Source organism: Kogia breviceps, chromosome 5 (assembly GCF_026419965.1).
Source record: "Kogia breviceps isolate mKogBre1 chromosome 5, mKogBre1 haplotype 1, whole genome shotgun sequence".
Classification (NCBI taxonomy): domain Eukaryota; kingdom Metazoa; phylum Chordata; class Mammalia; order Artiodactyla; family Physeteridae; genus Kogia; species Kogia breviceps.
In genome coordinates, this window is record NC_081314.1 from 15,939,159 (window position 1) to 15,965,724 (window position 26,566).

General features: G+C 52.8%; 2 protein-coding genes across 5 annotated transcripts in view; one reads left to right on the top strand and one right to left on the bottom strand.

Moving 5' to 3' along the window:
- Positions 1-19,961, top strand: part of CEP70 (centrosomal protein 70) — a 114,628-nt gene extending 94,667 nt beyond the window's left edge. Inside the window, exons 20-21 of the mRNA XM_067033704.1 lie at positions 2,912-2,988; positions 18,537-19,961. The gene's annotated coding sequence lies outside the window, so the exon portion shown is untranslated. The remainder of the gene's footprint in view (positions 1-2,911; positions 2,989-18,536) is intronic.
- The window catches only part of ESYT3 (extended synaptotagmin 3), a 61,691-nt gene that overhangs the window by 7,893 nt on the left and 27,232 nt on the right, over positions 1-26,566 (bottom strand). The window contains exons 4-21 of one of the 4 annotated variants that reach the window (XM_067033701.1): positions 17,898-17,974; positions 16,238-16,304; positions 15,521-15,610; positions 14,971-15,026; positions 13,416-13,536; positions 11,337-11,507; positions 10,577-10,659; positions 8,711-8,759; positions 8,388-8,477; positions 7,889-7,951; positions 7,725-7,787; positions 7,214-7,282; positions 6,579-6,665; positions 5,721-5,870; positions 3,434-3,930; positions 2,652-2,750; positions 1,995-2,126; positions 1,388-1,465 (exon numbers count right to left, since the gene is read on the bottom strand). In XM_067033701.1, the coding sequence (XP_066889802.1) occupies positions 1,462-1,465; positions 1,995-2,126; positions 2,652-2,750; positions 3,434-3,930; positions 5,721-5,870; positions 6,579-6,665; positions 7,214-7,282; positions 7,725-7,787; positions 7,889-7,951; positions 8,388-8,477; positions 8,711-8,759; positions 10,577-10,659; positions 11,337-11,507; positions 13,416-13,536; positions 14,971-15,026; positions 15,521-15,610; positions 16,238-16,304; positions 17,898-17,974 (1,968 nt within the window). In that variant the 3' untranslated portion in view covers positions 1,388-1,461. Of the gene's footprint in view, positions 1-1,387; positions 1,466-1,994; positions 2,127-2,651; positions 2,751-3,433; positions 3,931-5,720; positions 5,871-6,578; positions 6,666-7,213; positions 7,283-7,724; positions 7,788-7,888; positions 7,952-8,387; positions 8,478-8,710; positions 8,760-10,576; positions 10,660-11,336; positions 11,508-13,415; positions 13,537-14,970; positions 15,027-15,520; positions 15,611-16,237; positions 16,305-17,897; positions 17,975-26,566 lie in introns of those variants that run through there. The other 3 variants (XM_059065165.2, XM_067033700.1, XM_067033702.1) reach the window with 3 other exon arrangements.

A 26,566-nucleotide genomic window follows, 5' to 3' on the forward strand; every position in this document is an offset into this window, starting at 1 on the left:
TAATCCACTTAGCCACTCTCTTTTGATTGGAAAATTTAGTCCATTTACATTTAAAGTAATTATTGATATGGCCGCTGAGCCTGTGCGTCCGGAGCCTGTGCTCCGCAACGGGAGAGGCCACAGCAGTGAGAGGCCCGCATACAGCAAAAAAAAAAAAAAAAAAAAAAAAAAAAAAAAAAAAAAAAGTAATTATTGATAGGTATGTACTTATTGCTATTTTATTAATTTTTTACTGGCTGTTTTGTAGATCCTCTCTGTTCTTTTTTTCTTCTCTTGCTCGCTCCCTTTGTGGTTTGATGACTTTAATGGTATGCTTAGATTCCTTTTTCTTTATCATTTGTGTACCTACGATAGGTTTTTGTTTTGTGCTTACCATTAGGCTTACATATGACAACTTACAACAGTCTATTTTAAGTTGGTAACTTAAGTGTGAATGCATTTTAGGGGCTTCCCTGGTGGCGCAGTGGTTAAGAATCCACCTGCCAATGCAGGGGACATAGGTTCGAGCCCTGGTCCGGGAAGATTCCACATGCCTCGGAGCAACTAAAAGCCCATGCGCCACAACTACTAAGCCCGCGCATCTAGAGCCTGTGCTCCACAACAGGAGAAGCTTAAAGAAATATCTTGTACGCTGGTTTAGTGATGGTGAACTCCTTTAGCTTTTGCTTGTCTGGAAAACTCTCCTTCAATTCTGAATGATAACTTTCCCTGGTAGAGTATTTTTGGTTGGAAGTATTTTCCTTTCAGCACTTTGACTATTGTGCCATTCCATTCTGGCCTGCAAAGCTTCTGCTGATAGTCTTATAGGGGGGCTCCCTGTAATGTAACTACTTGTTTTTCTCTTGCCGTTTTTAAGATTCTCTCCTTGTCGTTAACTTTAGAGATTTTAATTATAATGTATATGGTATGAATCATGTACTCAACAAGAGACCTCTGAACTCCTTACTTCTAGGTTTACATTTAAGATGGAGGTTGCCAAGTCGGCCTCGTAGATAATCCAGGCATATCTTGCTATTACAATTTTGAGAGAGAATTACTAACAGATTAGGTTTGTCACTAAAGTCAATCTCCTGTGTTCCCACATAGCAATTTTGACATCCTTTTATAATTGTGTCAGAGCTCTCTGAAGGCAACATCTTTCACCTGTGTGGCTGTAGAATACAGGATGGTGCCTGGTATGTAGAGTGTTCAATAAATACTGAATGAATATATTCTCTCTCCCCCACACTCTTTCATGATATTGATGGACTCAAAAGGTAGCTTTTGAAGGAATATATTAGTCGTTAGACATGGCCCAAAAAGGACTCAGTACAACTCTTTTTAAAATGAGTAGTTATTGACCAAGATAAGAGGAAACCAATATTATTAGATGTATCTTCCTAGGCTGGCTAGCAATGTCTTCTCTTAGGATCCCACAGCAAAAAGAAGCAGTGATGAGATTCTGACTTCCATACCTTGTGATCAACTTGAAATCAAGAATTAGAATATTAAGGTTAAGACTTGACACCACAGACCCATCAAAAGCAAGAAATGTGATTAGACTCTGTCTACTGGTTTGTCCCCAAGGACATGGGTGGACACACAACGGGAGGGTATCTGTTCTACCTGCCACCTGTGCTTTGTTGTGGGTGGGAAGACAGGCCAAAGAGCCTGGAGCTTTGGAGGAAATTTTAGGTCCTTGGGTTCAAGGTATGTTTATTTTTGATTGAAAGAAAACGTATTTGACCAGATTCAAATCCTTTTACTGCCAAAGAGGCTTCATTTAAAGAGAAAGAGTATGGAACATTTCATAATCAGGAGCACTTTAGTCCCTATGGACAAGAAAAGTGGGTAGCTGTTTTGCTAAACTTCCCTGGCAGTCCTTTTCTCTAAAGTATAGAAGCTTTATGGAAGCATAGACTGTGTAGTCCTGTTCAACCCCAGCCCTTCCCAGAATCTGGCAGCAAATACTCGAGTGGCTGAGGCACTCTAGGCAGGCCACCTGGGCCACTTACGTCTCATCAAACAGGGGATCCAGGGTATTCCGCTTCACTGAGGTCTTCTTACGACTTGCCCACCTCCTTTCTGGCAACAAGTAGACACGGACGTAGGGATCAGCTCCACTGCTGGTACAGGGCATCAGGTTTCTGATTTGGTTTCAAAGACATTAAAGAAAAAAGGCCCCTGGTTTTGAAATACTGAAAATACTCATTTAGAGAAAGCTGTACTATCCATACAGCTTTAGATGGCCTTGAGGATAAAAATGCCCTGCAGTCTAAACCAAAAAAAGCAAAAGTCTGCAGAATTCGGAGGACATCAGATGCATGGTATTGTAAACATGCATTTTGTAAAGTTGGGTGTAGAGCCAAGTACCATTCCATCTAAAGAAAGTTGAAGATTCTCACTTGAGAAAATGTCCTGGCTCCGAACCACCCCAGGCAATTTTGCAGTGGTTGTGTCTGAGCAAAGCCCTTGGCTCTGGAGCCCATCAGCACCATTGAGGGTCTGTTACAGCATGCACAGCATGCAGGCCTTCAGACCTCATTCCTTCCAAACGTCTACCTTGTCTACCTTGGGGCTGCCTGCCCCTGCCACTGCTCCAAGTGCCCCCACTCTGATTTTGGTCACCTGATGCTCTCAGAGAACCTTTCCTGGCCCTAACATCCCTTTACCTGCAGCCGTTGATTAGCACGCTGAGACAGTGCTGCAGACACACATAGCGCACCGTGAGCTGAATCTCACCCAGCCCCTGATGGCTGAGATTCCCGTCTCTGTAAAGAAAGGCCTTGTCATTTCTCTTGCCGTTACGAGTGCTGGCCTCTCCCCGCACCCCCAAGAACCATGTAAGTTAATAAAATAATTCTCAGTAAGGTTCCTTTTAGTTGGAAGTCAGTTCTATCCAGCATTCATGTAAAATTATCCTCTTTCACAGTAGGAAGAGCATGGCACAGTAAGAAGAACCCTGGAGCAGCATCTGCCTTTATACTATGATTTCTTGTGGAACCTTGGGTGAGTTATTCGACCTTTATGATTGTAAGTTCTATCTTGTAGGGTTATTGTGAAGATCAAATTAAATAACATGCTAAGCCCAGAGTGAACATTTAATAAACGGCAGACACTGATTATATAATTCCACATTCTAAGCTTTCCATATCATCCCAGTCTTTAGAATTCAGGGTATGTTTCTGCTGTAAGGAACCTTAACAACTGAAGTCCAACATCTATTTTATAGTTGGTGTGTAGCTAGAGCCACATGAGACTTTTTGGCACGTGCACACGAGCTTTCTCTCCCCTCAGCCTGTGTTCTTTCTATCTCACCATGCTGCCTCTTATGAAGCCATTTTGTGAAAGACCAGAACTTGCACAGAAAAGTAAGTTCATATCTACTTTTCCATCCAGGGAGGTATTTTTCATGCAGGTCATTTTAGAAAAGATTAAGCAGAGAGGTGCGTACTCAGTGTTGAGGCTGATATCTGTCAGGTCAAAGCAGGAAGAGGCCAGGGAGCTGAGTGAGGACATGCTGGGAGCCGGCCTCTTGGGCAGCCATGTGAATAGGGAGGCAGGGCGTTTCATGGGTCCGGGTGACTTGATGTGCCCCAGACAGTGGGGGCCTGGAACAGCCAGGAAGATGGTGGACACACTCTTCTTCTCCCCCATGGGTGCACAGAACCCTCGGGCTCTGTCCTTGCCTTTGGGCTCTGGGCCCATCTCTTGAAGTGAGGGCTTGGTGGCAGCAGTGGTGGCACTGGTGGTGGCTGTGGTGCTTTTGGAGGCTTGCTTGATATCAGAAGCAGGGTCTGGTGGGCATGGCAAATCTGCAGGGCCCTCTCCCTGCGGTGGGACTCTGGGGCCCTGGTTGGTGGCAACCTTCTTAATGAGCAGAGGGCCTTTCTTTAGGGCTTCAGGTCCTGTGCATGGGCTTCCCAGCTCTCGTTCTTCCAAGTGCAGGAACTGTAAGCAGATGACAGGGTGGTTTATGGGCTGGGCACACCTTACCACTCTCCCCCCCTCTGCTCTCACCTTAACCTCTGGGAAATGGTTCCTTCTCTTTTCTGGAAGGAACAGTTTTCTCAAAGCTAGTTCCTTCCTGACTCCCCAGTCCAATGGATTTTTACCCCCAGACCATATCTTTTTACCCCTAGACCATATCTTCCTTAACCTCGCTGCCTCTGACTCACTCTGACCAGACCTTCTGTCTTTTCCCTTCCTCTTGCCTCACCAGTCTTCATGAAGACTCGGTTCTGATCCCCTTTTCTGTATCCACTGGTACTGGATGCTGGAGACCTGGCCAATTCTCAACAGCATGCACTTCCCCTCGGTGCAGAGGACTGCCAGATCTATACCTCCAGTCTTGCCCTCACCTTAACCTTTATATAGATCACCAGCTGCCTTCTGGATATGGTCATTTCTAGCTGTCACCTCATTTACCATTGCTTTCCCTAAAATGTGTTTCCTATCCAGACCCACCCCTGTGCTCATAGTACCAATGTTTGAAACCTCAGCCATTGTGTCTCTCCTTTCCCTTTTCCCATCAGTCATTAAGACCCTTCCTAGGAACTTCCATTTCCAGCAATAAGGTGATCAAAATATTCTGAAAAACCTCCTGTTAGTTAGGAATGCTCAATAAAAATGAAACAAACATACTTTTAAATGCATAGCCAAATTCATAAGAAAGTAAGGAAAATCCCTCGGTTAAAAAAAAAAAAGAGAGAAAACTGAACAATAAAGGTTAACTTTCCCGGGGTCATTTATCAACCATGGAATCCAAGGGGTTTGGAGAAGAGACCTAGGGTCAGAGTAGGACCCATGAAGGTGGGATATCTTTAGTGAAAAAGTAGTCTAGGATAAATAAACATTTCACCCACCAGCAAAGATTGACAACAAGAAATATATCTATCTCAGCCTGTACTCTGGTTGGGGGAAAATAAAGTCTTTCATGAGAATATGGCATCTTATAGCCTGTCTCCTATAAATTTGGGGTTCATATTTATACTACCCGTGGGGTTTTGAAACCCAAAGTTTGAAAATTAACATAAAAGTGGACTTAGGTGTGTAATGTTCCTGAGGTGCTTGGTTGCAGCCAAAGCAGAACTTCCTTGGAAGTGAACAGCCTCAATCCAGGTCACAAAGGCAACACTGAACATATGTCTGTGACCCAAGTTACCAAACGTAGAAATGAGTCACCATGAAAAAGCATCAGCAGACACAACAGACATCAAAATTTAACTACCAAGATCTTCAGGTAATAGAATTAACATACATTTTAAGTATTTTCAAATGATTAAAGATAGGATAGAATCATGAGAAGATAATAAAACACAACAAAGAAAAGACATTTTAGATTTATGGAAAAGATAAAGATGAAGAATAGCCTTTGAAACAAAAACTGTGAACAGGTTAAACAGCAGATTAGGCATAGCCAAAGAAAGAATAGTGGTCTGCAAGACAGGTCTGAGGAGATTAGAATGTAGCACCAAGAGATAAAGAGATGGAAAATATGAAGGTGAGATCAGGTTTGGCCATGGAGATGATGATAAGGTCCAACATAATAGAAGGAATTGTAGAAGGAGGGATTAAAAGATTAGGAGAGGCAATATTTGAAGAGAAAATGGCTGACAATATTCTGAAATTGATAAAAAAATATGAATCCATCTCCTAGCTTCTTCCCAACACAGTGCAGATACTTAGTGCTGGGGCAGACCACCCCCTTCCTACCCTGGGGGAAAAGGGGAGAGGTTTACCCGAAGCACCAGCCTCATGGAGATAAGGCTGTCCAGGCCTGAGTGGTCCAGCTGGAAGCGCTGCTCGAGGGTAAGGTCTGCATAGGGGAGAATCTGGCACAGGGGGAACTCCAGCACTCCTAGAGCACATTCTTGGTCATCATCAAGCACCTGGGCAGTGGGCCAGTCACAAAACAAGAGGATAACCAAGTCCCACCCTCACCAGACTACCCTCTGGGCTCCAGCCAAGACTGAGTTCACTTCAGTAAGTATGTTCTGCGTTTCTTTTGGCCTCTGGTCCTATTCTGAAAACTGGAAATGGGACCAGGCCTGGTCCCTGCCTTCAGTCAGGGCAAGAGAGTGACTCAGGGTAGAGGCAACTATGATGTTTGAGGCAAGTCTGTCAAAATGCCTGGGACCATCAGGGCTTTAGGGACTGGTGAGCTGTGCTGCTCTATGATGGGACTTCCAGACAGGGCTGAGGGTCCCCAAAGACACCAGTTCTACTACTTGTTGGTCATGAGATCTTGGACAAGTCATCATTTGAGCCTGTATTTGCTCAGGTGTAAAGAAGATCTCTCTCTTCCACAGATCTTTTTTTAAAGAAGTACATCATCATTAATGTCCTGAGTAGATTCCAACCCAGGCCACGCTGGGTGCTAGGTAATAACTGGAGAGACTGGCAGGGAACACCAAGGGACTTGAGGGTTTGTCCTTCCACAACCTCCTACCCAATGACCTTGGTCACCAGGCTCACAGAGGCGTGGGCGCTTAGTATCCTCTCCTGACTTCACTGCCGGGGGAGCCTGCTCAAGCTCCCTACCCCTCCTAGCTTAGACGCCTCTTCGCTGTGTTCCAAGAGCCCAACTTCAAGCAAACCTTCAGATGCAGCTGTTCAGCGGCCACGTTGTGCACAAAGAAGGAGAACACCTGGCTCCACACAGGGTCCTTGCTGTGGGGACAGGTCTGGGGACAGGAGAGGGAGAGGTCACTGAAGGGTCAAGTTGGGCAGAGCAGGATACCAACACCCTCTGCTCTCATTCTGGCCCCCTGGTGCCACTGGGAGCCTTCTCTGTGTCCGCCAGGGATAGACCCAAGCATGCTACGGCTCGTGGGAGGCAGTACGGCAGGGCAGTCAGACTCAAAGGCAAGGAGAGTTTGCCAGGAAATCTCACAGGGGCTGAAATCCTACCAGCATTAGAGCTCACTTCCAGGGGGACTTTTGCTGTTGGGGGTGGGGGAAAGGACATAGGTGTAGAGCCATGCCTAAGCTTGAACCCTAGTTCTTCTGCTTGCTAGCCCTTAGGTGAGTCACTGGTCTCTGGCCTCCAGATTCTTGAACTGTGAAACTATCTTGTGAGGTTATTTTGAAGACAGAGTAATATAAAGTGCCTATCGTGGGCCAGCACCTACTAGGCATTCAGTGTAAGCGAATTACCTTTTGCTTCTCTCCCTGAAGTGTTGGGGCACCCGCCCATTTCCTTAGTCCTTGGCTACCCGCCAAGCTGTCTTACCTTGCTCAGGTGTGTCTTCTTGCCTACAGATAGCTTGACGTAGGAAGAAGGGTCTCTGCTGACTTTATTCTGTGAGGGGACAAATCCACAAAATGGAGGTGGCACCACCAGTGCCAACTTGAGACCCTGCCTCTCAACCGTCAGGAGCATCGGTGGGACCTGAGGCCACCCAACCACTTCCCTTTGAGAGAAGGCTCCCCTGGTCTCCCCGGAGCCCCAGGCTGCCATCACCGTGCCAGCACTTAGAGCTTCCGAGTTAAAGATGGGAGGCCTGGCTGGGCACAGGCCCTTGTTCCCTAGAGCTGTGGAGACACAGGGTGCAGTTGAGTTCCGGCTCCCCCTTAGCTGTGTGGCACAAGCATTTAGCTTTCCGGGTCCTGTTTTTAAAATGGCAATAAAATGGACACACGGCCACCATGGGACTGAGGCATAGCAGATGGGGGGCTGAGCCACCGAGCTTGGTGCCTGGCTCGCTGCAGCCTCAGTGACTTGCTTTCACACCCACACTTACCCTGGCACATCTGTAGAGCTTTTTGGCTTGATATTCACCATTCAGGTAGTCAAAAGGGTTTCTCTGCAGCATGAGAAGACAGGGTGAATGAGCAACCGCGGACATTTGAAAGTGACGGGCACAAGGCGGGGTGTGTGTGACACTCTGGCTGTGTCCCCACTCACCGGCAGGTTGCAGGCACTCTCCAAGAAGACCACGAGAATGGCAGTGGAAAAACTACCATGGTCCTGTAAGCAGACACAGACCCTCACTAGGTGCCCCCAGCAGCAGGAGACACAGACTGGTTTAGGAGAAGCCTCTTCGTGCCTGAAGAGCCAGCCCTTGCCCTCCAGACTGGCCATACCTTCCCTCACAACCTTTGCTGAGGCTGAAAATACAACTGCAGCATGACAGACTCGAGTCAGAACCGGTAGACTTCCCCGTGAACTGGGCTGACGGGTACTGACAGAGCTTTTAAGGATCCCGTCTGCCCTGTGTGGAGATGAGGGCTGAGGGACATGCTCCCCAGAAGGTGGGGCTGGCTGGAGGACTCTGTGGGCAAGATCTGTGGCTTCAGCTCGCTAGCTCCCTCCCTGCCTCCCCACACAGCTCTCACATGGACCAGACCCGCCACAAGTTCCCCCCTCCACCCTTCTGCCAGGGAGCACGACAGCCCGCACTCACCTCCATCACAGCTTCCGGGTCCGTGATCAGTGAGAGCCACTCCAGCCTCAGGTGCAGCTGCCCGCTCTTTGTGTCTTTCAGGGCAAACCACTGCAGGGGGAGGGGGAGGAGAGCTTGGGGAAAGGGCCAGTGGCATGCTACTGACTCTCTTCAGGCAGCTCAGTTCTGGGACCCAGTAAGGGCCCTATTCAGGGAAGAGGTGAACCAGCCCAGACAGGGTAGGCTCTGGACTAGGAGAGGTGGTTATGGAAGGACAGAAGTACTACACTTTGGGATGGAAATGATGCTGTCCACAAGGAGGGGTTTGCAGGCACCAACTCTACCTCATCCACCACTCTGTTGGTCATGACGTCCCCGAGGCAGATCTGCAGGCTGGAATACACAGGGAGCGGAAAGTCAGCTCAGCCCAGAGGCGGCAACAAGCCGCGGGCATGGAGGCGCACCCTGCAATCTATTTTGAAATATCTGAGTGGGACCCTCAAGACAGAGGACCTTATTCATCCCAAGAATGAAGGGGAGACCACTCTGAGCTCAAGCAAAGGAAGGACTGTCTAACCATCGGGGCTGCTCCCACTGGGCATGCTGCCCGAGCAGGCAGGTGGCTCTGATCCCAGAGGCGAGTAAGCAGACACTGCTGGACACACTGGCTCTGGATTGCCCAGTGAGGGTGCTATTGGTATTGGGGCTGGGATGAGTCTTCACTGTGCAGAACTGCCTATGCATTGCAGGAACTTAGCTTCCCTGTTGTGTGTCCTCTAAATGCCACTGGCACCACCTCCCGCAGTCATTGTAATAACCAGAAATGCCCCCCTCCCTTTCCAAAACTGGCCCTGATGCCCTCCAGGGGCTACGTATAGTTGGCGTGTGTGTGAGAGGCGGTAACACATTAACGGCGTGCCTTCCGCCTTGCCTGACCCAAGCCCAACTGGAGGGTCCTGAGAGCCAGAGGGGAAATTAATTCCACGTAACTGTTAGAAATGTGCTTGAGCTCAAAACACACTTGAAATCAGTTACCTAAAATACGAACCACAAGACACACTTCTAATCTGCAACATTACAAAAATCACAACTCCTTTCTCACAACTCCTTTCATTAAGATGAAAAATTAAAAATGATAAGTAACGTGGTGGTGAGCTATTTCTCGGGTGGTCAGATTGTTCCCCTCCCATTTTGTTTTGTTTCTGTAAAAACCAGAATCACCTGTTCACGGAAACAAGCTAAAAAATTTAGGACTAAGAAGATTTGGGTAAAACTCTCTTTTCTGCTGCCTCCTAACCCCGGCCTCTGAGATGAGCAGCGGTGTAGCATCCACACGAGCACATGCGAACACACGTGCATGTCCATCCTCCCTGGAAAGACGTATCAACTGCTCAGGTCACTCCCAACTTCTTCCCCTACTTCCCTAGATAGAAATGAATATCCTCGAGGTCAACATACATAGATCCTACTCATCATTTTTAAAAGCTGAGGGATATTCTGTAGTTAGGCAGTGACAAATTTGTTGAAACATTCAGGCAATGTCCTCTGACTCTTGGACATTCACGTTTCCAGCTTTTTTGGTTTGTCACTACAGATAGGTCTTCAATAAACATTTCAGGTATAATGCTTTTATAGGAGATTCCTGGAATTGGGATGGCTGGACCAAAACACATGTAAATTTAGAGTTTTGATAGCCAGCCCCACGCCGGTCATTTCAATCCTCTCACAGCCCTGAGGCTCTGTGTTCCTATGAACTGGAAGGAGAGAGAGGTGACTTGACCTGCAGGCCACAACGGCTGATGAAGCAGACCTCAAGCATGACCCCAGGGGAGCCAAGTGCCAGCTCGGAGTGAGCAGACGGTCCCTGGGTACCGGGGGCCTGGCCATCTGTGCCAGCCTTGGCCCTGCCCACTGCTCCAAACGGGGACTCTGGGTGCATTATGAGGAGCACAGAAAGCAGAGTCCACGGTACACAAACGTTGGGGCCCTCCCTGTACCCCCAGAGGGCTGGCGCTCAGGGCTGGGCACTCAGGAGGCATCCGGGGGGAGGTTTGTGGCAGCGGTGCGGAACGATGGGACGGGTTGCCTGGTACAGTCACCACGTCAGAGTGCAGCGAGGGTTGCAGGGCCCTGGGCGGTGGAAGCAGGGGTACCTGTGCCTCAAGGCCTAGAGCCCTGCGCCCCAGGCCCAGCTTGGCCCTCCTCCTCACCTGCCCAAGAAGTCATCCCTGTCAGGATCCTCATCGTACAGGTCCACCACCAGGTCCTGCCCAGGGACTTCATACACTATGAACTGGAAGGAAAGCGAGGTGACTTGACCTGCAGGCCACAACGGCTGATGAAGCAGACCTCAAGCATGACCCCAGGGGAGCCAAGTGCCAGCTCGGAGCCCTGCGCAGGTTCCTGCCCTTCTCAGTGCCTGGAGAACCCCACCTGTAAGAAGGGAGTGATGCCCTCTCCTGCGGGGTGCGGAGGATTAGAGGCAGCTTGTGCAAGCCTGTGGGAGGGTGGGTGCTCGGGATGCTGGCTGCTGTGTTTTCTGCCCGGGGCTTGCCGCTTCCAAACTGCAACACTCAAACAGGCTGTGGGCCTGCCCTTCACACGATAAGGGTTGTGGCTGAACTTCAGGCAGAACTTCAGGCTCCTGGTGTCTGGCTCTGGGAGGGGAGGCTGAGAGGACTGGGGCAGAACTGCCCCTGAGGTTCTTTGATTTGATTTGAAAACTTACAACAAAGCCGGCTCTGCTTGGGAAGGGACGTAGGAATCTGTCTATAGGCTGGCCCTCCATCAGGGGCCAGAGCGGCCCACCTCTGGGAGCCTGTCCCCAAGGGCCACGCCTGTGGCCCAGTGTTGCCTGTGGGTGTGTGAGGACCATGAAGGCAGGGCCCTCCCTTGTTTGGGACAGAACCACCCAGACTGGAGCCCTGGAGGGCATGGAGAGCAGCTGGGAGACGCTAAGGAGAACCTCACCTCAAACACCTCGTTCCAGGTGGGGTTCAGGTTGTTATAGATCGTCCTGCTCCGGAAATGCTGCAGGCCGATGCTCACCTTGGCGTAGGGGTCTGACTTGCCTTGGAGTCCTAGGAAGTTGTCCTTCTGGGCCAGCTTTTCTGCCTCCAGCAAGTGGGCTCTGATCACTCCCTGGAAAACGCCCCAGCCCGGGCCTCACAGCTGTTTCTAGGGCCCTCAAAGCCCCTGACATCAGAGCCCAAGCCATCAGCTATCACCCCAGCCCCACCTTTCCCTCCCCATGTCTGGACAGGGAGACAGAAGCAGAGACGACAGCCTCTTGGCCAGGGCCACGCAGCAAGGGACGGCGGGGCCCAGGGCTCTGTCCACTGCACCACGATGCCCGGCCACATTCCCGGCCCTCCCACCCCTCCGTGCCTCCAGCCAGCCCCGTGTAGGGCCCGTTCCACCGCAGCCACTTCCTCATCCTGTGCCAACTGTCATGCCAGCCGAGCAGCTTTCCTCCTGCGTTCCAGCCCCTCTCTAGCTTACACGTAGACTGAGGCCCAGTGTCATTTCTTCCCACTACCCAGGTGTACACACCCCTGTGGCCGCTGCCTGCTGCTGGCAGTGGGTCCCTGGGTTCGTAAAGGCCCTAGCACTGCGTCACCCCACTCCCAGCACCCTAGGCTATGTCACAAGTCAGAACAGAGCACAAGAACCAGGAAAAACACAGCTCAGGGGGCCAGTAGGCCTCCAGCCTAGAACTATTTCTTTTAAATACCAGTAAATACATACGCATTTGCCCTTTGACCCAGCAATCCCACGTCTAGAAATCTATCCTAAAGACATACTGGCAAACATATGAAAAGGTATGGACAAGGCTCTTCATGACAGCACTATTGGAAATAACAGAAGACCAGACACAGCTCAGCCGTCCGTCAGTAGAGAACTGGTTGAGTAGACGCGGTACATTCACGTGGTGGAGTACCACGTACCACACTGTCATGGGGTGACCCTCGTGACACATGCATGATAACAGCAAGGTGAGGCGAGCTGTGGCCTGCTGCCCTCCATCCAAGAGAGGGGGACTGTGCGTGTCATCAGATGCGTATCCACAGCCGTCACGCGTGTATGTGCTCATGTTAGAAAACAAATAGTGAAAAATACTGGAGGAGGAGGGACTAGGTGGTAGAAGCTAGACTCCTTAAAGGACAGTTTGTTTTTCACACTGGCCTTTAGAAGTGTGCGGATATTTTACATGATTGTAAAAGGAAGTTAAGGTAAAAATTAAACTCTAGAAATAAAAAATGGAAGGAAACAAATCAATGTAAATATTCACGGCCAGTTGTCACAGACACACAGAGAGGAACTATTCCAAGTGAGTTTAAATTGTAGCCACTTGACAGTACATCTCTAGTGGGATATGCCTAAGGACAGAATGTCTGCAGTAGCTATGATGTAGGTGACGGTGCTGTACCGAGACTGCTAAACACACAGTGTGGGGTACGGGCCATGCGTCACCCCTGCGTGGTCTGATGCCTCACGCCCGGCTCCGATGGTAAAAATAGGCACTTTCCCCTCTCCTGAGGCCCGGACTCCCAGCCCCACGGCCAGGACACCTTCTGCAGGGAGGCCATGCGGCTGTCCCCCTCCTCAGGGGCCTCCTGAGCTCCCAGGACGGGCGGGGGCAGTGGGGCTGAGCACCCAAGGAAGCCCCACGTCCTGGCTCCTTCCCAGAAGACGTAAGCGTTCCTCCTGCCACCAAAGAGGATGGAACGGGAGCCTCCTGTCCCCAGAGGGAGAATGGGAGGCTCCTGGAGTTTCCCGGGAGCGAGGGTGACTGCCCACAGTCCCCAACACAGGTCGCATGGGGGGACCAGGATCCAGGAAGGAACGTTCCCTGGGCTCTTTCCCTCCCAAGACGGCTGACTTTGGGCAAGTCATTCAACCTTCCTGAGACTCGGTCTTCGCGCCATAAAACAGGATGCCAGGCCCTCACAGGGCGGAAGTGAGCATCGCCGTCTGAGGGTGCATCTCCCTGGCCCGTCTGTCCCTCAGCTCTGGGCCCAGTGCTCTGCGGCCCGTGCGGGTACTCACGCGGGGCAGAGGAAAGCGCAGGTTGGTCAGGTCCAGCCCCTTCTTCACGGGCACAGTCACACGGTTGGGCAGCACCAGCTGGGCAGCGATGAGGTCCTCCAGCAGGCTGTCTGACACCTCACTGGGGACAGTGGGCACGCACAGCTGTGGAGGGTGGCACCACCTCCCCGAGGCCGCCTGCCCGTCCGCCCATCCCTGGAGCTGGAACCAGGAGCAGAGCTTGGGGGCAGGTGGGCCCATCTCGGGACAGGGCAGCCCTGACCCCAGCCTGCCTGGATGGGGGGTCAGGAGGAGGATGTAGGTTGTACATTTTGACCGCCCCCGAGCCCCCCCACCCCAATCCTGCTTTGTTCTCTGAGGCATCACAGCATGGTAGCCAAGAGCGAGGACATGGATCCTGCGTTAGAATCTTGGCTCCTTCAACCACAAGCTGCGTGACCTTGGAAAGTTGCTGATCTCTCCAGACCTTAGTTTCCTCATCTCTAAAATGGGGATAATTATGCCTACTTCCTGGGGTTGTTATGAGGATGAGTTAATACGTGTGAAGTACTGAGAGCCGTGTTTAGTGCCCAGTAAATGCCAGGTACGTGTTCACTGTTGTAGCCCTTCTACTCTCTGACATCACCTTGAACTCCTCCTTCTTTATTGCCTGACTATCTCGCCAGTAGAGGGAGACAGGGGCAGTGCCCAGAACGGGGCCGGCACCCAGTAGGTGCTCAGGAAATATCTTCTAAGTGAAAGAATGCATGACTGGATTCTCTGTGCCCAGGGGGCGAAGATCAGTGCGAATGTCCCCAGTGAGGGAGTGAGTGGTCCTTCCTGCAGATGGGGACAGCTGCTGGGCCTGGCGAGCCAGCCAGGGGCTACCCTGGATGGTCCACTGTCCCTCCCTCCTGGGAGGTGTGTCCATACGGGGCTGGAGCCCTTCTCTGCTCCTCTCAGGGGCCTGAGGCTGTGAGCGCAGCACCACACCAGCCCCAGGAAGGTGGGTTGCCCAGAACAGCTCCTCCTCACTGGCCTCTGCTGTGACAGCTGCCCCCTCCCATGCCAGCGTCTGTGTCTGGGCGGGAGCCACTTGGGCTTCTCACACACACTTGGGTCAGGGAGGGAGTGGATGTGGACAAGGAGGACACTCATGTGTATCCACACCCACTGTGCCAGCACCGCACATACCTGACTGTTCTCCCAGGGGCCTCAAGACAGAGGAACCAGGCTCCCCATTTACTGACGAAGAGCCCAGAGAGGTGAAGTAACTTGTCCAAAGGCACACAGTGGCTGGGGGGCGGGGGGGGCGGGCAGGAGCCTGGTCTGGCTGGCCTGGTTCCAGAGCCTGCGCTCGCCCCTCATTAGCCCACGCGGCCTCCTCTAGGACATCTCACCTGACGGCGCCACTCCAAACACACCAACGCTGTCCCTCTGGAGGGGGCAGCTGCCCACCCCTCTCCTCATGCAGAGAGGGAGAGGGAGGGCACAGCCAAGGTGTGGCTCCCGTCACTGGCTGCATGGCCCGGAGGCCCCACCTCGGGCCTGCCTGGCAGTTCGTACAGGCACTTACTTGATTCCTGGCACATCCAGCAGGTTGGTCAGGCCTGTCCAGTTGATCTGCAGGTGCTGCAGGGGCAGAGGGAGGCCGTTAGGCTGGAAGGAACCAGAAGCCCAGGCTGAGAACCCTCTGCCAAGGACCCCGCCCCCGCCCCCACCCCCACGGAGAAATCAGCCGACTGGCGGGGGCGGTGGTGCCCTCTGCGGGGGGGCAAGGCGGGTGAGGGCGCCTCCCAGTCCTGCTCAGGACCAGGGCTGTCAGGCAGGCTGCTTCTGCCAGGACCACAGGAGCGGCCCGAGGGCATGGCCACAGGCCAGCCTGGCATCCGAGGGCTCTGAGTTACAGCCTCCTCTCTGTGACCTCAGCCACTTCTCCAGGCTGTTTCCTGGGCTCGGGGAGAGCAGAGTCGAGCACCTCAGGCCGCCTTAGGGAGCACGTGAGATGGGGAGGTCCAGGTGGGCTTCGGCAGCGTCTGTTCTTGGGCTCAAACCCAGTACCTGGGCCCAGTGGGCGAGTGCCGGCCCACAGGGAGCGGCAAGCCCGCCTCGTCCTGGGGACCCACCGGCTTTTGAAGGAAGAACATGGTCACAGCTCCCACGAAGGGCTTGTCCACCAGGAGGGGCTCCAGGATGACCCGCAGCGTGCCCTGCAGCTGGACGGCACAGAGGGCCGGGAGGGACCTCAGCCACCCTTCTTCCCGCACCTGCTCTGCACATTCATGCCCAAGCCATCCCCAGATGTCAGGGCCACCTGCCATCACAGCAGGGACCACACTCGGGGAAGAGAAGCCAGCGTGCAGCTGCCACCCCTTTCCCTTCGCCGGTTCCCAAGGGCCACAAGCTGGCCCCCACTGCCCCCCACTGCCTTGCTGCCAGGCAGCTGCAGCCTTGACCATGGCCAGGACCCGGGAGTGCTTTCCAGCTCCAGCTCAGCTCCTCTACTCCTACCATAAAATAGCTCTATCTCCTCCATCTGCCTCAGTTTCTCAGCACCGGCTCTGCATCGCTTCATAAAGAGAGCCTCTCACTTCCCTGGGCAGTCGAAGCCCCTCTGGCAGGGGGATTTGATGAACAGAGGCAGGCGTGGGGCTGTCCTGAGCAGCGGGGTGGTGAAGCCCAACCACCACTTCCTGTCCCTGTGATCTCAGGCCTGGAGTCCCTTGATTGGTACCAGCCTCTGTGCTTGGTGTCAGCACCCCTGCTGCAGCCTCCTCCAGCATAAGCCCGCTTCCCCTGCCCTGACCCCCAACCTGGAGGCAGTCACGCCGGGCTCCACCCACCTGGATCCCGTTCACACCAGCCTGTATCTTCTGCAGCTCCACGCTGATCTCACAGTCCCCGATGTAGCTGAAGGTGGGGAGGGAGGAGGAAGGTGGAGAGGAGGGGCAGGTCCACGACTCAGGAGAGGTTGGGAGACTTGCCCAGTGTAGCTCAGCCCAAGCCCAGATGGCCAAGCCCAAGCCCTGCATCACCTGGATGTGGACTCCCTGACAGCCTTGGCTTTTCTCAGCTCTGCGCAGACACTGCCCAGACCCCCCAAGGCAACCCCCGGGGTCCCCGCACCCAGGGGTCCCACGTGCATCCCCACCTCTGCCCACGAGGGCAGAGACCTCTGGGCACCACTTCGCCCCACGACACCCCGCAGATGCGAAGGAGGGGTTCTGGGTGCACACACTGCTATGCCTCTGCCCCATCTCTGCCCAGGCCTCTTCCCCAGGGACACAGAGCAGCCTCGCAACCAACATCCGCCATTCATGCAGGCTGTTGCTGGGGGTGGTGAGGTGGGCACAGTAACAAGTTCTCAGAAGCCTGAGTTCAGCTGGCAGTTCCTGCCACGCGATGGGCACAGGAAGCCCAGAATGGGTGCCCTTGAAAGTAGAGAGCAGAGACTCCAACAAAAGACTGAAGGAGATGCGGAGGGAGAGGGTGGCCATCAAATATCTGCAGGGCACAGGCAGAGGAGCCAGACGCTACAGAAATGCTGAGTGGCCCCTGGAAGGGCAGGGGAACTCAGGGACCCCAGGGACTCCTTGAGATGACTGGAAAGCTGGGTGCGTGGGCTAGATGACCTTGACGTGCCCCAACTATTCACACAAGGATCTTGTGGCAGAGCCTTGGGGCTGGGAGGGCCCAATTGCCATTAGCATCTCAACACACTTGAGACCAGCCCCCATACAGTGATGGGTGTTCTGGAGTTGCCTCCTGTCTTCCCAAACGTGTTCTCAGCGCCAGCCTCTGGGCTAAGGACAGGAAATACAGAGGCACTGGAAATGAATGGCAACCTTCTGGAACCTCAGGAGTTGATCCTTGGTCCTTTAAGCACAGTTCAAATCCCACCACCTCCAGGAAGACTTCCTGGATTGAATCTCCATTCTCTCTGACTCAAGCCTATTACAAGCCTTATTCAAAAGGGGTGCCCCTGCCCGACCCACTGAACAAGTCACTTGTGTGTCTTTGCATCCTTTAGTTTTTCTGAGGTACCACAGAGCCCAGTTCTCCTGCTGGCCTTTCACAGCCTGTGCTCGGAGCTCCCTGGGTTGCACCACAAGTCCCCACATTTTCTTGTCACACTTGCTTTCTCTTGCTACATCCTCTCTGAGACAGCTGGTCTGACCCTCCAGGTGACCTGGCCTCCAAGAAAGCTCTGTTGCCCAGGCCTTGGTACCCAAAACACGCCTGGTGCCTGGTCTATGGGAGAAGCCAGGCCTGGGCTGAGGGCTCAGACAGTAGTGGCTCCCCTGGGACCGTCTGTTCTCTTACCACTCCTCCCCATCCCAGCAAGGACCTTGTGCTCCAGCCCAGGGGGATGAAGGGGCATATGTGCTGTGAGGGGCTTTCACACCCCAAATGAGTGTTTCCCTGCGACTCCATCTTCAACCTGGCTGTTCCCACAGTGTTCCCCTGCCCTCCACACCTGGCCCCAGGGGCACGAGGGCTCACCAGATCTGCAGGTCCAGGACCACCTGTCTCCTGTTGCACTGGTTAGTGTGCACCTTGATGCCGTTGATCCTGGGGCACTGGAAGAGATGCCAGAGGACTGGGTCAGCAGGGGTCTTGCAGGCAGGGGGGTGGGGGGCGGGGTGCTGCTGGCTCCCTGCCCAGTGCTGGGCTTCATCCGCAACAACAAACGTGACCACGGCACTCCTGAGATGAGGCACGAAAGCAGAAATCCACCCTGCAGTCCCTGCCCATCCTTGGCACCCCGATACCTCCCTCTCCAAACAAACAAAAATTTTTCATGATAAAACGTTGGAGAAAAAAATTCAATCGACCATACTAGAGGAAAGATTCTATTATCCTTCTGTTCTCTCCATGGAAAGTGATGCTTACAAATGCATGGTCACATGCAAAGGTTATCAAAGAGTATGGAGCCCAAAATGCAGGAACAAAAGTATTACAGGGATATCTTGAACTGTTCATTTCAATGACTATGTAACTTTTTCCAGAGTTTATGTGATATGTCAGCTTTTTTAAAAGTACAACTTGTTGTGATTTATTTTCTCATATGTTCTCATATTTATTCAACATTCATTTTTGTCCTGGTTTTACACTTTCAGTTTAAAATTCTTTTTCTTTAAGAGGGCCCCCAGAATTGTAGAAGCTTCATGCCACACAGCACCTGGCTTGATGTAGAAGACACAGAAAAACCAGCAGAAGCCTCGGGAGGAGGAAGGCGCCCGTCACCGACCTGCCCCAGCCTGAAGTCTGCTCCTGGGCTGGGGGCTGGTTTGCAGGCACCTGTGGAAGCTCAGCCAGCCCCAAGACCCCCATCTGCAGAGACCAGCTCTGGAGAAGGCTGCCTACCTGGAGGCCCCGCCACAGAGAGGAGGGATAAGCACAGTGAGCATCTTCTCTGTGCCAGGCAGGGCGGCCCTGGCTCAGGGCTCACAGTGAGTGTGGGGCACCAGGCTGGTCAGGTGCCCCACCTGAGGCGCTGCTCACCCACCCACGCAGAGTGGCCCCGACGCCAGGCCTGTTAGTCACGCTTCACAACCACCCTTAGAAGTGAGTCCTTTCCTTTTACAGATGAGGAAACTGGAGCTCAGAGAGGTTAAGTCACCAGCCTAAGGTCATCACAGCAGTGAGCAGAGTTGGGCATCGACGTGGGAATCAGAGGAAGCAGGAAACACTCATGGGCGTGAAGGGAGTGGGTGTAGTGAGCGCACTGAGCCTGGCCAAGACCAGGAAGGTCACGTGAGGAAGTCTTCTGTGATGCTCCCCGCCCCCCCCGCCCCCCGCCCCGCAGTGGAGAGGAAAGGGGTGGGAGGAGCCAGGACGCGAAGGGCTTTGAATGCCAGGACCAGGAGCCAGCTATTTCTCCCGCAGGGCTGGGACATCTGGTCAATTTGCAGATCCCCCCTCACCCCCTGCCACCCGGCCCCCACCAGGTTTTCGTGACCGGGTGAAAATCATCTCTCAGGATCAGCCACTCCTAGTGAGATGGGAGATGGATGGGCCCCTCGCTGGACAGCTGGTGTTTGTCAAGAGGAGTAAATTTGAAGCTCTGTTTTTCCCCAGACACTCCAAGGACAAAGTTGGTGGCAAGAGCTGAGCTCTGCTGAAGTAAAGAGATAAGATGACCAGTCCTGAGGTCAAGGGGAAAACTTCTCTGTCTGTACATGCGCAGGAAGGCTCCTTGGGGGTCAAAGAGGGAGGGGGCGCCACCCTATAATAAGCATGGACATGTATCCACAGTCCTCTGTGGTGGGATCCATCTTAGCAAAAAGTTGCGCACGCATCTTGGGGAGGGTCCTAGGACCAGTCAGATGTGGGAAAAGAAATGAGACCATTGGCCAAGTGTAAACAAAGACCTGGAAGAACTGTCCTACATAAGACTATTTAACCACCTCTTTACGGCACTCCTCCTCATTAGGGAGGATGCCCACCCCCTTTCTCTCTGGGTGTGTATTTCTGCCTTGATTCTGCCTTAAACAGACAATTTCTCCGTGTGTTCTCTCACATGTTATGCTGTGTCTCTGATAATAAACTTTGTACCTGTTTTTTTACAGTTTTTGCCTCCTTGAAACATTCTTGTGTAGGGCCTCAACTATACTTACACCCCTACTTCCCTATCAATACTTTTGAGCTTTAAGCTTTTTCGCTGGCAATAAGATAATGGAATGTCCCCGCCCTGGGCAGAAACCACTCCGAGCAAACAAGTATGGCGGGGGATGAAACCTCAGCAAACCAGTATGGCGGGTGATAAGAATGATTAAGCCAGAGTTTAAAGGTCGCCCTAGCCAACCATAACTCATGTGACTCAACCCCCACTCCGGTAAATGTAAAGTAGGCATCCAACAGCTAACCAATCAAGGAACTAGAGCCAAGACCCCCACTCCGGTAAATGTAAAGCAGGCATCCAACAGCTAACCAATCAAGGAACTAGAGCCAAGTCCCCACTCCGGTCCAGGAACAAACAAACCAATGAGGAAAAAACCCTTGATATATCCACACTTTGCATAATGAAAACTATAAAATGTATGTAATTCCGCTTGGGGGGGTTCCTCTTCGGCCTCCTGCGTGAGGACCAAGGAACCCCGGTGCACCGGCTCCTAATAAACCTCTTGCGTGTTGCAGCGACTCTCGACTCTTGGCGGTTCTTGGGCGAGCTGGGACCCCTCAGAGACCGTTCAGGTCTAACAGATTGGGGGCTCGTCCGGGATCCCCACTCGCCCCGGGTCGCCGGAACCTCGGGAGTTGGAGGTATCAGGTAGGCCTAATTGTCTGTCTGTTCGTCTTCTGTCCTCTGTAAGCCGCCATCAGAAAGAAGCCGCGCGAACCGGTTCTCTGTGAAATCTGTATTGGACTCCTGGCTAGGCAGACGTGCCAATAGCTGGTGTCCACGGACCCTGGGGGACGCCCTGGTGGTCCATCTGGAAGGAGAGACAAATTTTGTCTCCCCTTCATCGGTCCTGGCAGGATATACAAACTGCCATCTGAATCTGAGTTGGTTGCGGTTTTAAAACGAGCTCGCGGCGGCAATGTTAATGTGTGTCTTCTGAAATTTTATTGTTCTCCTGTGCTCTATCTTTCTCCTGACGGACGATAATGGGACAAACTATGACGACGCCTCTCTCTCTCACTCTAAGTCACTGGACCGAAGTTAAGTCTAGGGCCCAGCCCGTGGACGGTATGAGGCCGGTAGCGGCCCCCGGCGCGCCGGGCCCGGGTCTTCCCGGAGTCGGGTTGCTTGGGAATGCAGCCCAAAGCGGGTGGTAAACTCCATCTAAGGCTAAATACCGGCACGAGACCGATAGTCAACAAGTACCGTAAGGGAAAGTTGAAAAGAACTTTGAAGAAAGAGTTCAAGAGGTAAACGGGTGGGGTCCGCGCAGTCCGCCCGGAGGATTCAACCCGGCGGCGGGTCCGGCCGTGCCGGCGGCCCGGCGGATCTTTCCCGCTCCCCGTTCCTCCCAACCCCTCCCCCCTCGCCTCTCCCCCCGCGTCTCCGCGGGCGGATGGGGACGGGGGGGTCGCGGGGGTAGGCGGGCGGGGCCGGGGGTGGGGCCGGGGGTAGGGCCGGGGGTGGGGCCGGCGGGGGACCGCCCCCCGGCCGGCGACCGGCAGCCGCCGGGCGCATTTCCACCGCGGCGGTGCGCCGCGACCGGCTCCGGGACGGCTGGGAAGGCCGGTGGGGAAGGTGGCTCGGGGGGGCGTCGTCGCGGTCGTCGCGGTCGTCATCGTCTCGGCGGCTGGCCAGCGGCAGCGGCGCCGGCGTCGGCGGCGGCGGGCCCACCCCTCCCCGAGTGTTACAGCCCCCCCGGCAGCAGGGCTCGCCGAATCCCGGGGCCGAGGGAACCAGACCCGTCGCCGCTCTCTAACACGTGCGCTCATGCTCCACCTCCCCCGGCGCCGCTCGTGGGGGGGCCCAAGTCCTTCTGATCGAGGCCCCTCCAATACTGGCCCTTTTCCTCTGCAGATCTTTATAACTGGGAGATGCATAACCCTACTTTCTCTGAAAATCCACAGGCTCTCACTGCTTTAATAGAGTCTCTTGTTTTCTCCCATCAGCCTACCTGGGATGATTGCCAGCAGCTTCTGCAGACTCTCCTCACCACTGAGGAAAGACAAAGAGTCCTCTTAGAAGCTAGGAAAAATGTTTTAGGCACAAACGGGCAGCCCACCCAGCTGCCTAATGAGATTGACGCTGGCTTCCCTCTTGTCAGACCGAACTGGGATTTTAACACTCCTAAAGGTAAGGAGCACCTGAAAATGTATCGCCAGGCTCTAGTGGCGGGTCTCCATGGAGCGGCCAGACGGCCCACGAATTTGGCAAAGGTAAGAGAGGTAACTCAGGGGCCCCAGGAATTACCAACTGTGTTCCTAGAGCGGCTAATGGAAGCCTTCCGGCGGTTTACTCCCTATGACCCCACTTCTGAGGAACACAAGGCCACCATAGCTATGGCTTTTATTGACCAGGCGGCCCCTGATATCAGAAAGAAGTTACAGAGACTAGATGGTCTCCAGGGTTTCTCTCTCCAGGATCTAGTTAAGGAGACAGAAGGAACAGGACGAGAGAGAGGAAAGGAGACAAAAAGAACAGGAAGCCCATGAATTAAGGCGGGACAAGCGGCAAGAGAGGAATTTGAGTAAGATACTGGCCACTGTAGTCAGAGGAGGAAATATTAGAGACAGGAATAGACAGGAAGGGCGGACAGGAAGGCGACCATTAGACAAGGATCAATGTGCTTACTGTAAAGAAAAAGGTCACTGGGTAAGAGAATGCCCTAAAAAGAAGAATGGGGGAAAACCAACCAGAGACAAAATTTTACCCCTGGAAGAGGAAAATTAGGGAAGTCAGGGCTCGGACCCTCTCCCCGAGCCCAGGGTAACCCTGAAAGTTGAGGGGGAACCAGTTCAGTTTTTGGTGGATACTGGAGCTCAACACTCAGTCCTCCTGCAACCAAGAGGGCCTCTCTCAGACAAGCGGTCATGGGTCCAAGGGGCTACAGGAAATAAACAATATTCTTGGACCACCCGCCGGACTGTAGATCTTGGAATGGGGCAAGTGACCCACTCATTTCTGGTCATTCCAGAATGCCCCTATCCGCTGTTGGGGAGAGACCTACTCTCCAAAGTCGGGGCACAGATTCACTTCCAGCCCGAGGGACCCACCATAACGGATAGCCAGGGAAGGCTCCTCCAGATTTTAACTATGAAATTAAAAGATGAACACAGGATCTATGAGAAACCCTCACCTCCTCAAACTGATATGCAGGACTGGATAACCAGGTTCCCTCAGGCCTGGGCTGAGACTGCTGGGATGGGGATGGCAAAATACCGCCCCCCGGTGGTAATGGAACTTAAGGCTACCGCCACACCAGTAACAATCCGCCAATACCCTATGAACAAAGAGGCTCGGGACGGCATCCGTCCGCATATACAGAGACTGCTGGAATTAAGAATCCTGGTGAGATGCCAATCAGCATGGAACACACCTCTCCTGCCTGTTAAGAAGCCAGGGACTAATGATTACAGGCCAGTACAGAATCTACGAGAGGTAAACAAGCAGGTAACAGACTTACACCCCACTGTGCCAAATCCTTATAACCTCTTGAGTACTCTCCCACCTCAACATACTTGGTACACTGTCTTGGATCTTAAGGATGCTTTCTTTTGTTTGAGACTTTCCTCCCTCAGCCAGCCCTACTTTGCTTTCGAGTGGAAGGACCCTGCCTCAGGAATAACAGGCCAGCTGACTTGGACACGCCTGCCTCAAGGATTTAAAAATTCTCCTACCATCTTCGATGAAGCGCTGCATCAGGACCTGGCATCGTACAGAGAATCTAACCCCCAGGTAACTCTGCTTCAATATGTTGATGATATTCTTTTAGCTGCGGAAACCCGAGAGGACTGCATCAAGGGGACTGAAAGACTGCTGACGGAACTTGAAACATTGGGATACCGGGCATCAGCGAAAAAAGCCCAAATCTGTCAGCGACAGGTCAGTTACCTGGGGTATTTACTAAAAGAAGGACAGAAATGGCTCTCAGAAAGCAGAAAAGACACTGTGGCCCGAATACCTGCCCCTAAGAGTCCCAAACAGGTCAGAGAATTCTTGGGGACGGCTGGATTCTGCAGGCTATGGATTCCGGGGTTTGCTGAACTGGCAGCCCCTCTGTACCCCCTAACCAAGAGCGGCACCCCATTCACATGGGGTGACAAGGAACAACGGGCTTTTGACCAAATTAAGAGAGCCTTGCTATCAGCCCCGGCCCTAGGGCTACCCGATGTAACTAAACCTTTTCATCTATATGTGGCAGAAAACAAAGGTATTGCAAAGGGAGTACTGACCCAAAGGCTGGGCCCTTGGAATCGCCCTGTTGCATACCTATCAAAGAAATTAGACCCTGTGGCAGCTGGCTGGCCTGCCTGTCTAAAAATAATTGCTGCCGTGGCCACACTGGTAAAAGATGCAGATAAACTGACTTTAGGACAAAATCTGACAATAACTGCACCTCATGCACTAGAAAGTGTAATTCGCCAACCGCCTGATAGATGGCTCACCAACGCCAGAATAACACATTATCAGACTCTACTCCTGAATTCGGACCACATTAAATTTACTTCAGCCACCGGGCTGAACCCTGCTACACTGTTACCGGACCCTGACATAGAAGGCACCACCATCATTCATGACTGTCAAGAGGTGCTAGCGGCAGCGCACGGAACCAGACCAGACCTGACAGACCAGCCCCTCCCGGACGCTACCCTTACCTGGTTTACGGATGGGAGCAGCTTCCTAGAAGAAGGTAAGCGACGGGCGGGGGCTGCAGTGGTAGACGGGAAAAAAATTATATGGGCTGCCGCGCTGCCGCAGGGAACCTCCGCTCAGCGGGCTGAACTAATAGCCATGACTAAAGCTTTGGAGTTGGCTGAAAATAAAAAGGTTAACATCTATACGGACAGTAGGTATGCCTTCGCTACCGCTCATGTCCATGGGGCCATCTATCAACAGAGAGGGCTACTAACTTCGGCGAAAAAAAAAATTAAGAATAAAGAAGAAATAGTAGCCCTGCTGACAGCCCTGATGCTCCCAACCAAAGTTAGCATTATTCACTGCCCTGGACATCAAAAAGGAAATTCGCCACTAATAAAAGGAAATAATATGGCCGATCGAGTGGCCCGAGAAGTGGCATTAGGAGAAATTATCCTGGAACTGACTAACACAGACCCTGAGACACCAGTGCCCACCCCAACCAAGGGGTCCTTGTCCCCCCAGCAAACAAAGTCTATGTTACAGCAAATCCATAGATGGACACATCTGGGCACTAAGAAAATGGTGTCTCTGTTACAAAAGGCGGGCTATGATACCCCTGGATTAACCAAATTGGCCGAGCAAATTGCTCGGGAATGTATTCCATGCCAGCAGGTGAACACAAACAAAAGAAATGTGGCCAGCGGTAAGAGGCTCCGAGGAGACCGACCTGGAGCTTACTGGGAAGTCGACTTCACTGAAATCCGTCCAGGAAGATACGGTAACAGATATCTCTTAGTTTTCATAGACACTTTTTCAGGATGGATAGAAACTTTCCCAACGAAAAAGGAGACAGCTACTATGGTGACCAAGAAGATCTTAGAAGAAATTTTCCCGCGGTTCGGGGCACCAAAGGTAATAGGATCCGATAATGGTCCCGCCTTCGTTGCCCAGGTAAGTCAGGGTGTGGCCAAATACCTGGGGACTGATTAAAAATTACATTGTGCCTATAGACCCCAGAGTTCAGGACAGGTAAAAAGAATAAATAAAACTCTAAAAGAGACCCTAACTAAATTGTCCATAGAGACTGGCGGTACTGATTGGACGGTGCTCCTTCCCCTGGCCCTGTTTCGGGCCAGAAACACTCCTTCTCGCTATCACCTCACTCCTTTCAAAATTCTGTACGGGGCACCTCCCCCTCTGCTCACACTGGGGAAAGGTATCAACCCCGACTGTCAAAATAACACTGATCTATATGCCAGGCTGTTGGGGCTCCAGCTGGTTCAGAAGGAAGTGTGGTCTCAGTTGACAGAGACATACCGGCCGGGGACCCCTACAAAAGCCCATCCCTTCCAAGTCGGAGACTCTGTGTACGTCCGCCGGCATCGGACCCAGACGCTGGAACCCCGCTGGAAAGGCCCCTACATCGTACTGCTCACCACTCCAACTGCAGTCAAGGTAAACGGCATAGCTGCCTGGATCCACGCCTCGCACGTTAAGGCGGCCCCAACATCCACCGGAGGCTTGACCCCATTCCCAACTTCAGCAACACCAGAATAGAAAGTCCAGAAAACCAGCAACCCGCTCAAGCTCAAGCTCCTGCGATCATCCGGCTCATAATCCTGACTCTACTGCCTCAGCTAATCGTGAGTGACTTTAGCCCTCACATGCCCCAGCGGCTGACCTGGCAAGTCATCTCCCAGACTGGAGATGTGATCTGGTCGGTTAGTCACACCACACCCCCTTGGACTTGGTGGCCTGATCTGTTTCCTGATGTATGTAAGTTGGCAATTGGGATGTCAACATGGGGCATGTCTGATCATTATAACCTAGCTAACACCCCACATGATAACTCGGATAAAATTTTCCTCAAATTTGGGCCGGAACCTGTGACTCTTACCCTGGCTGTGCT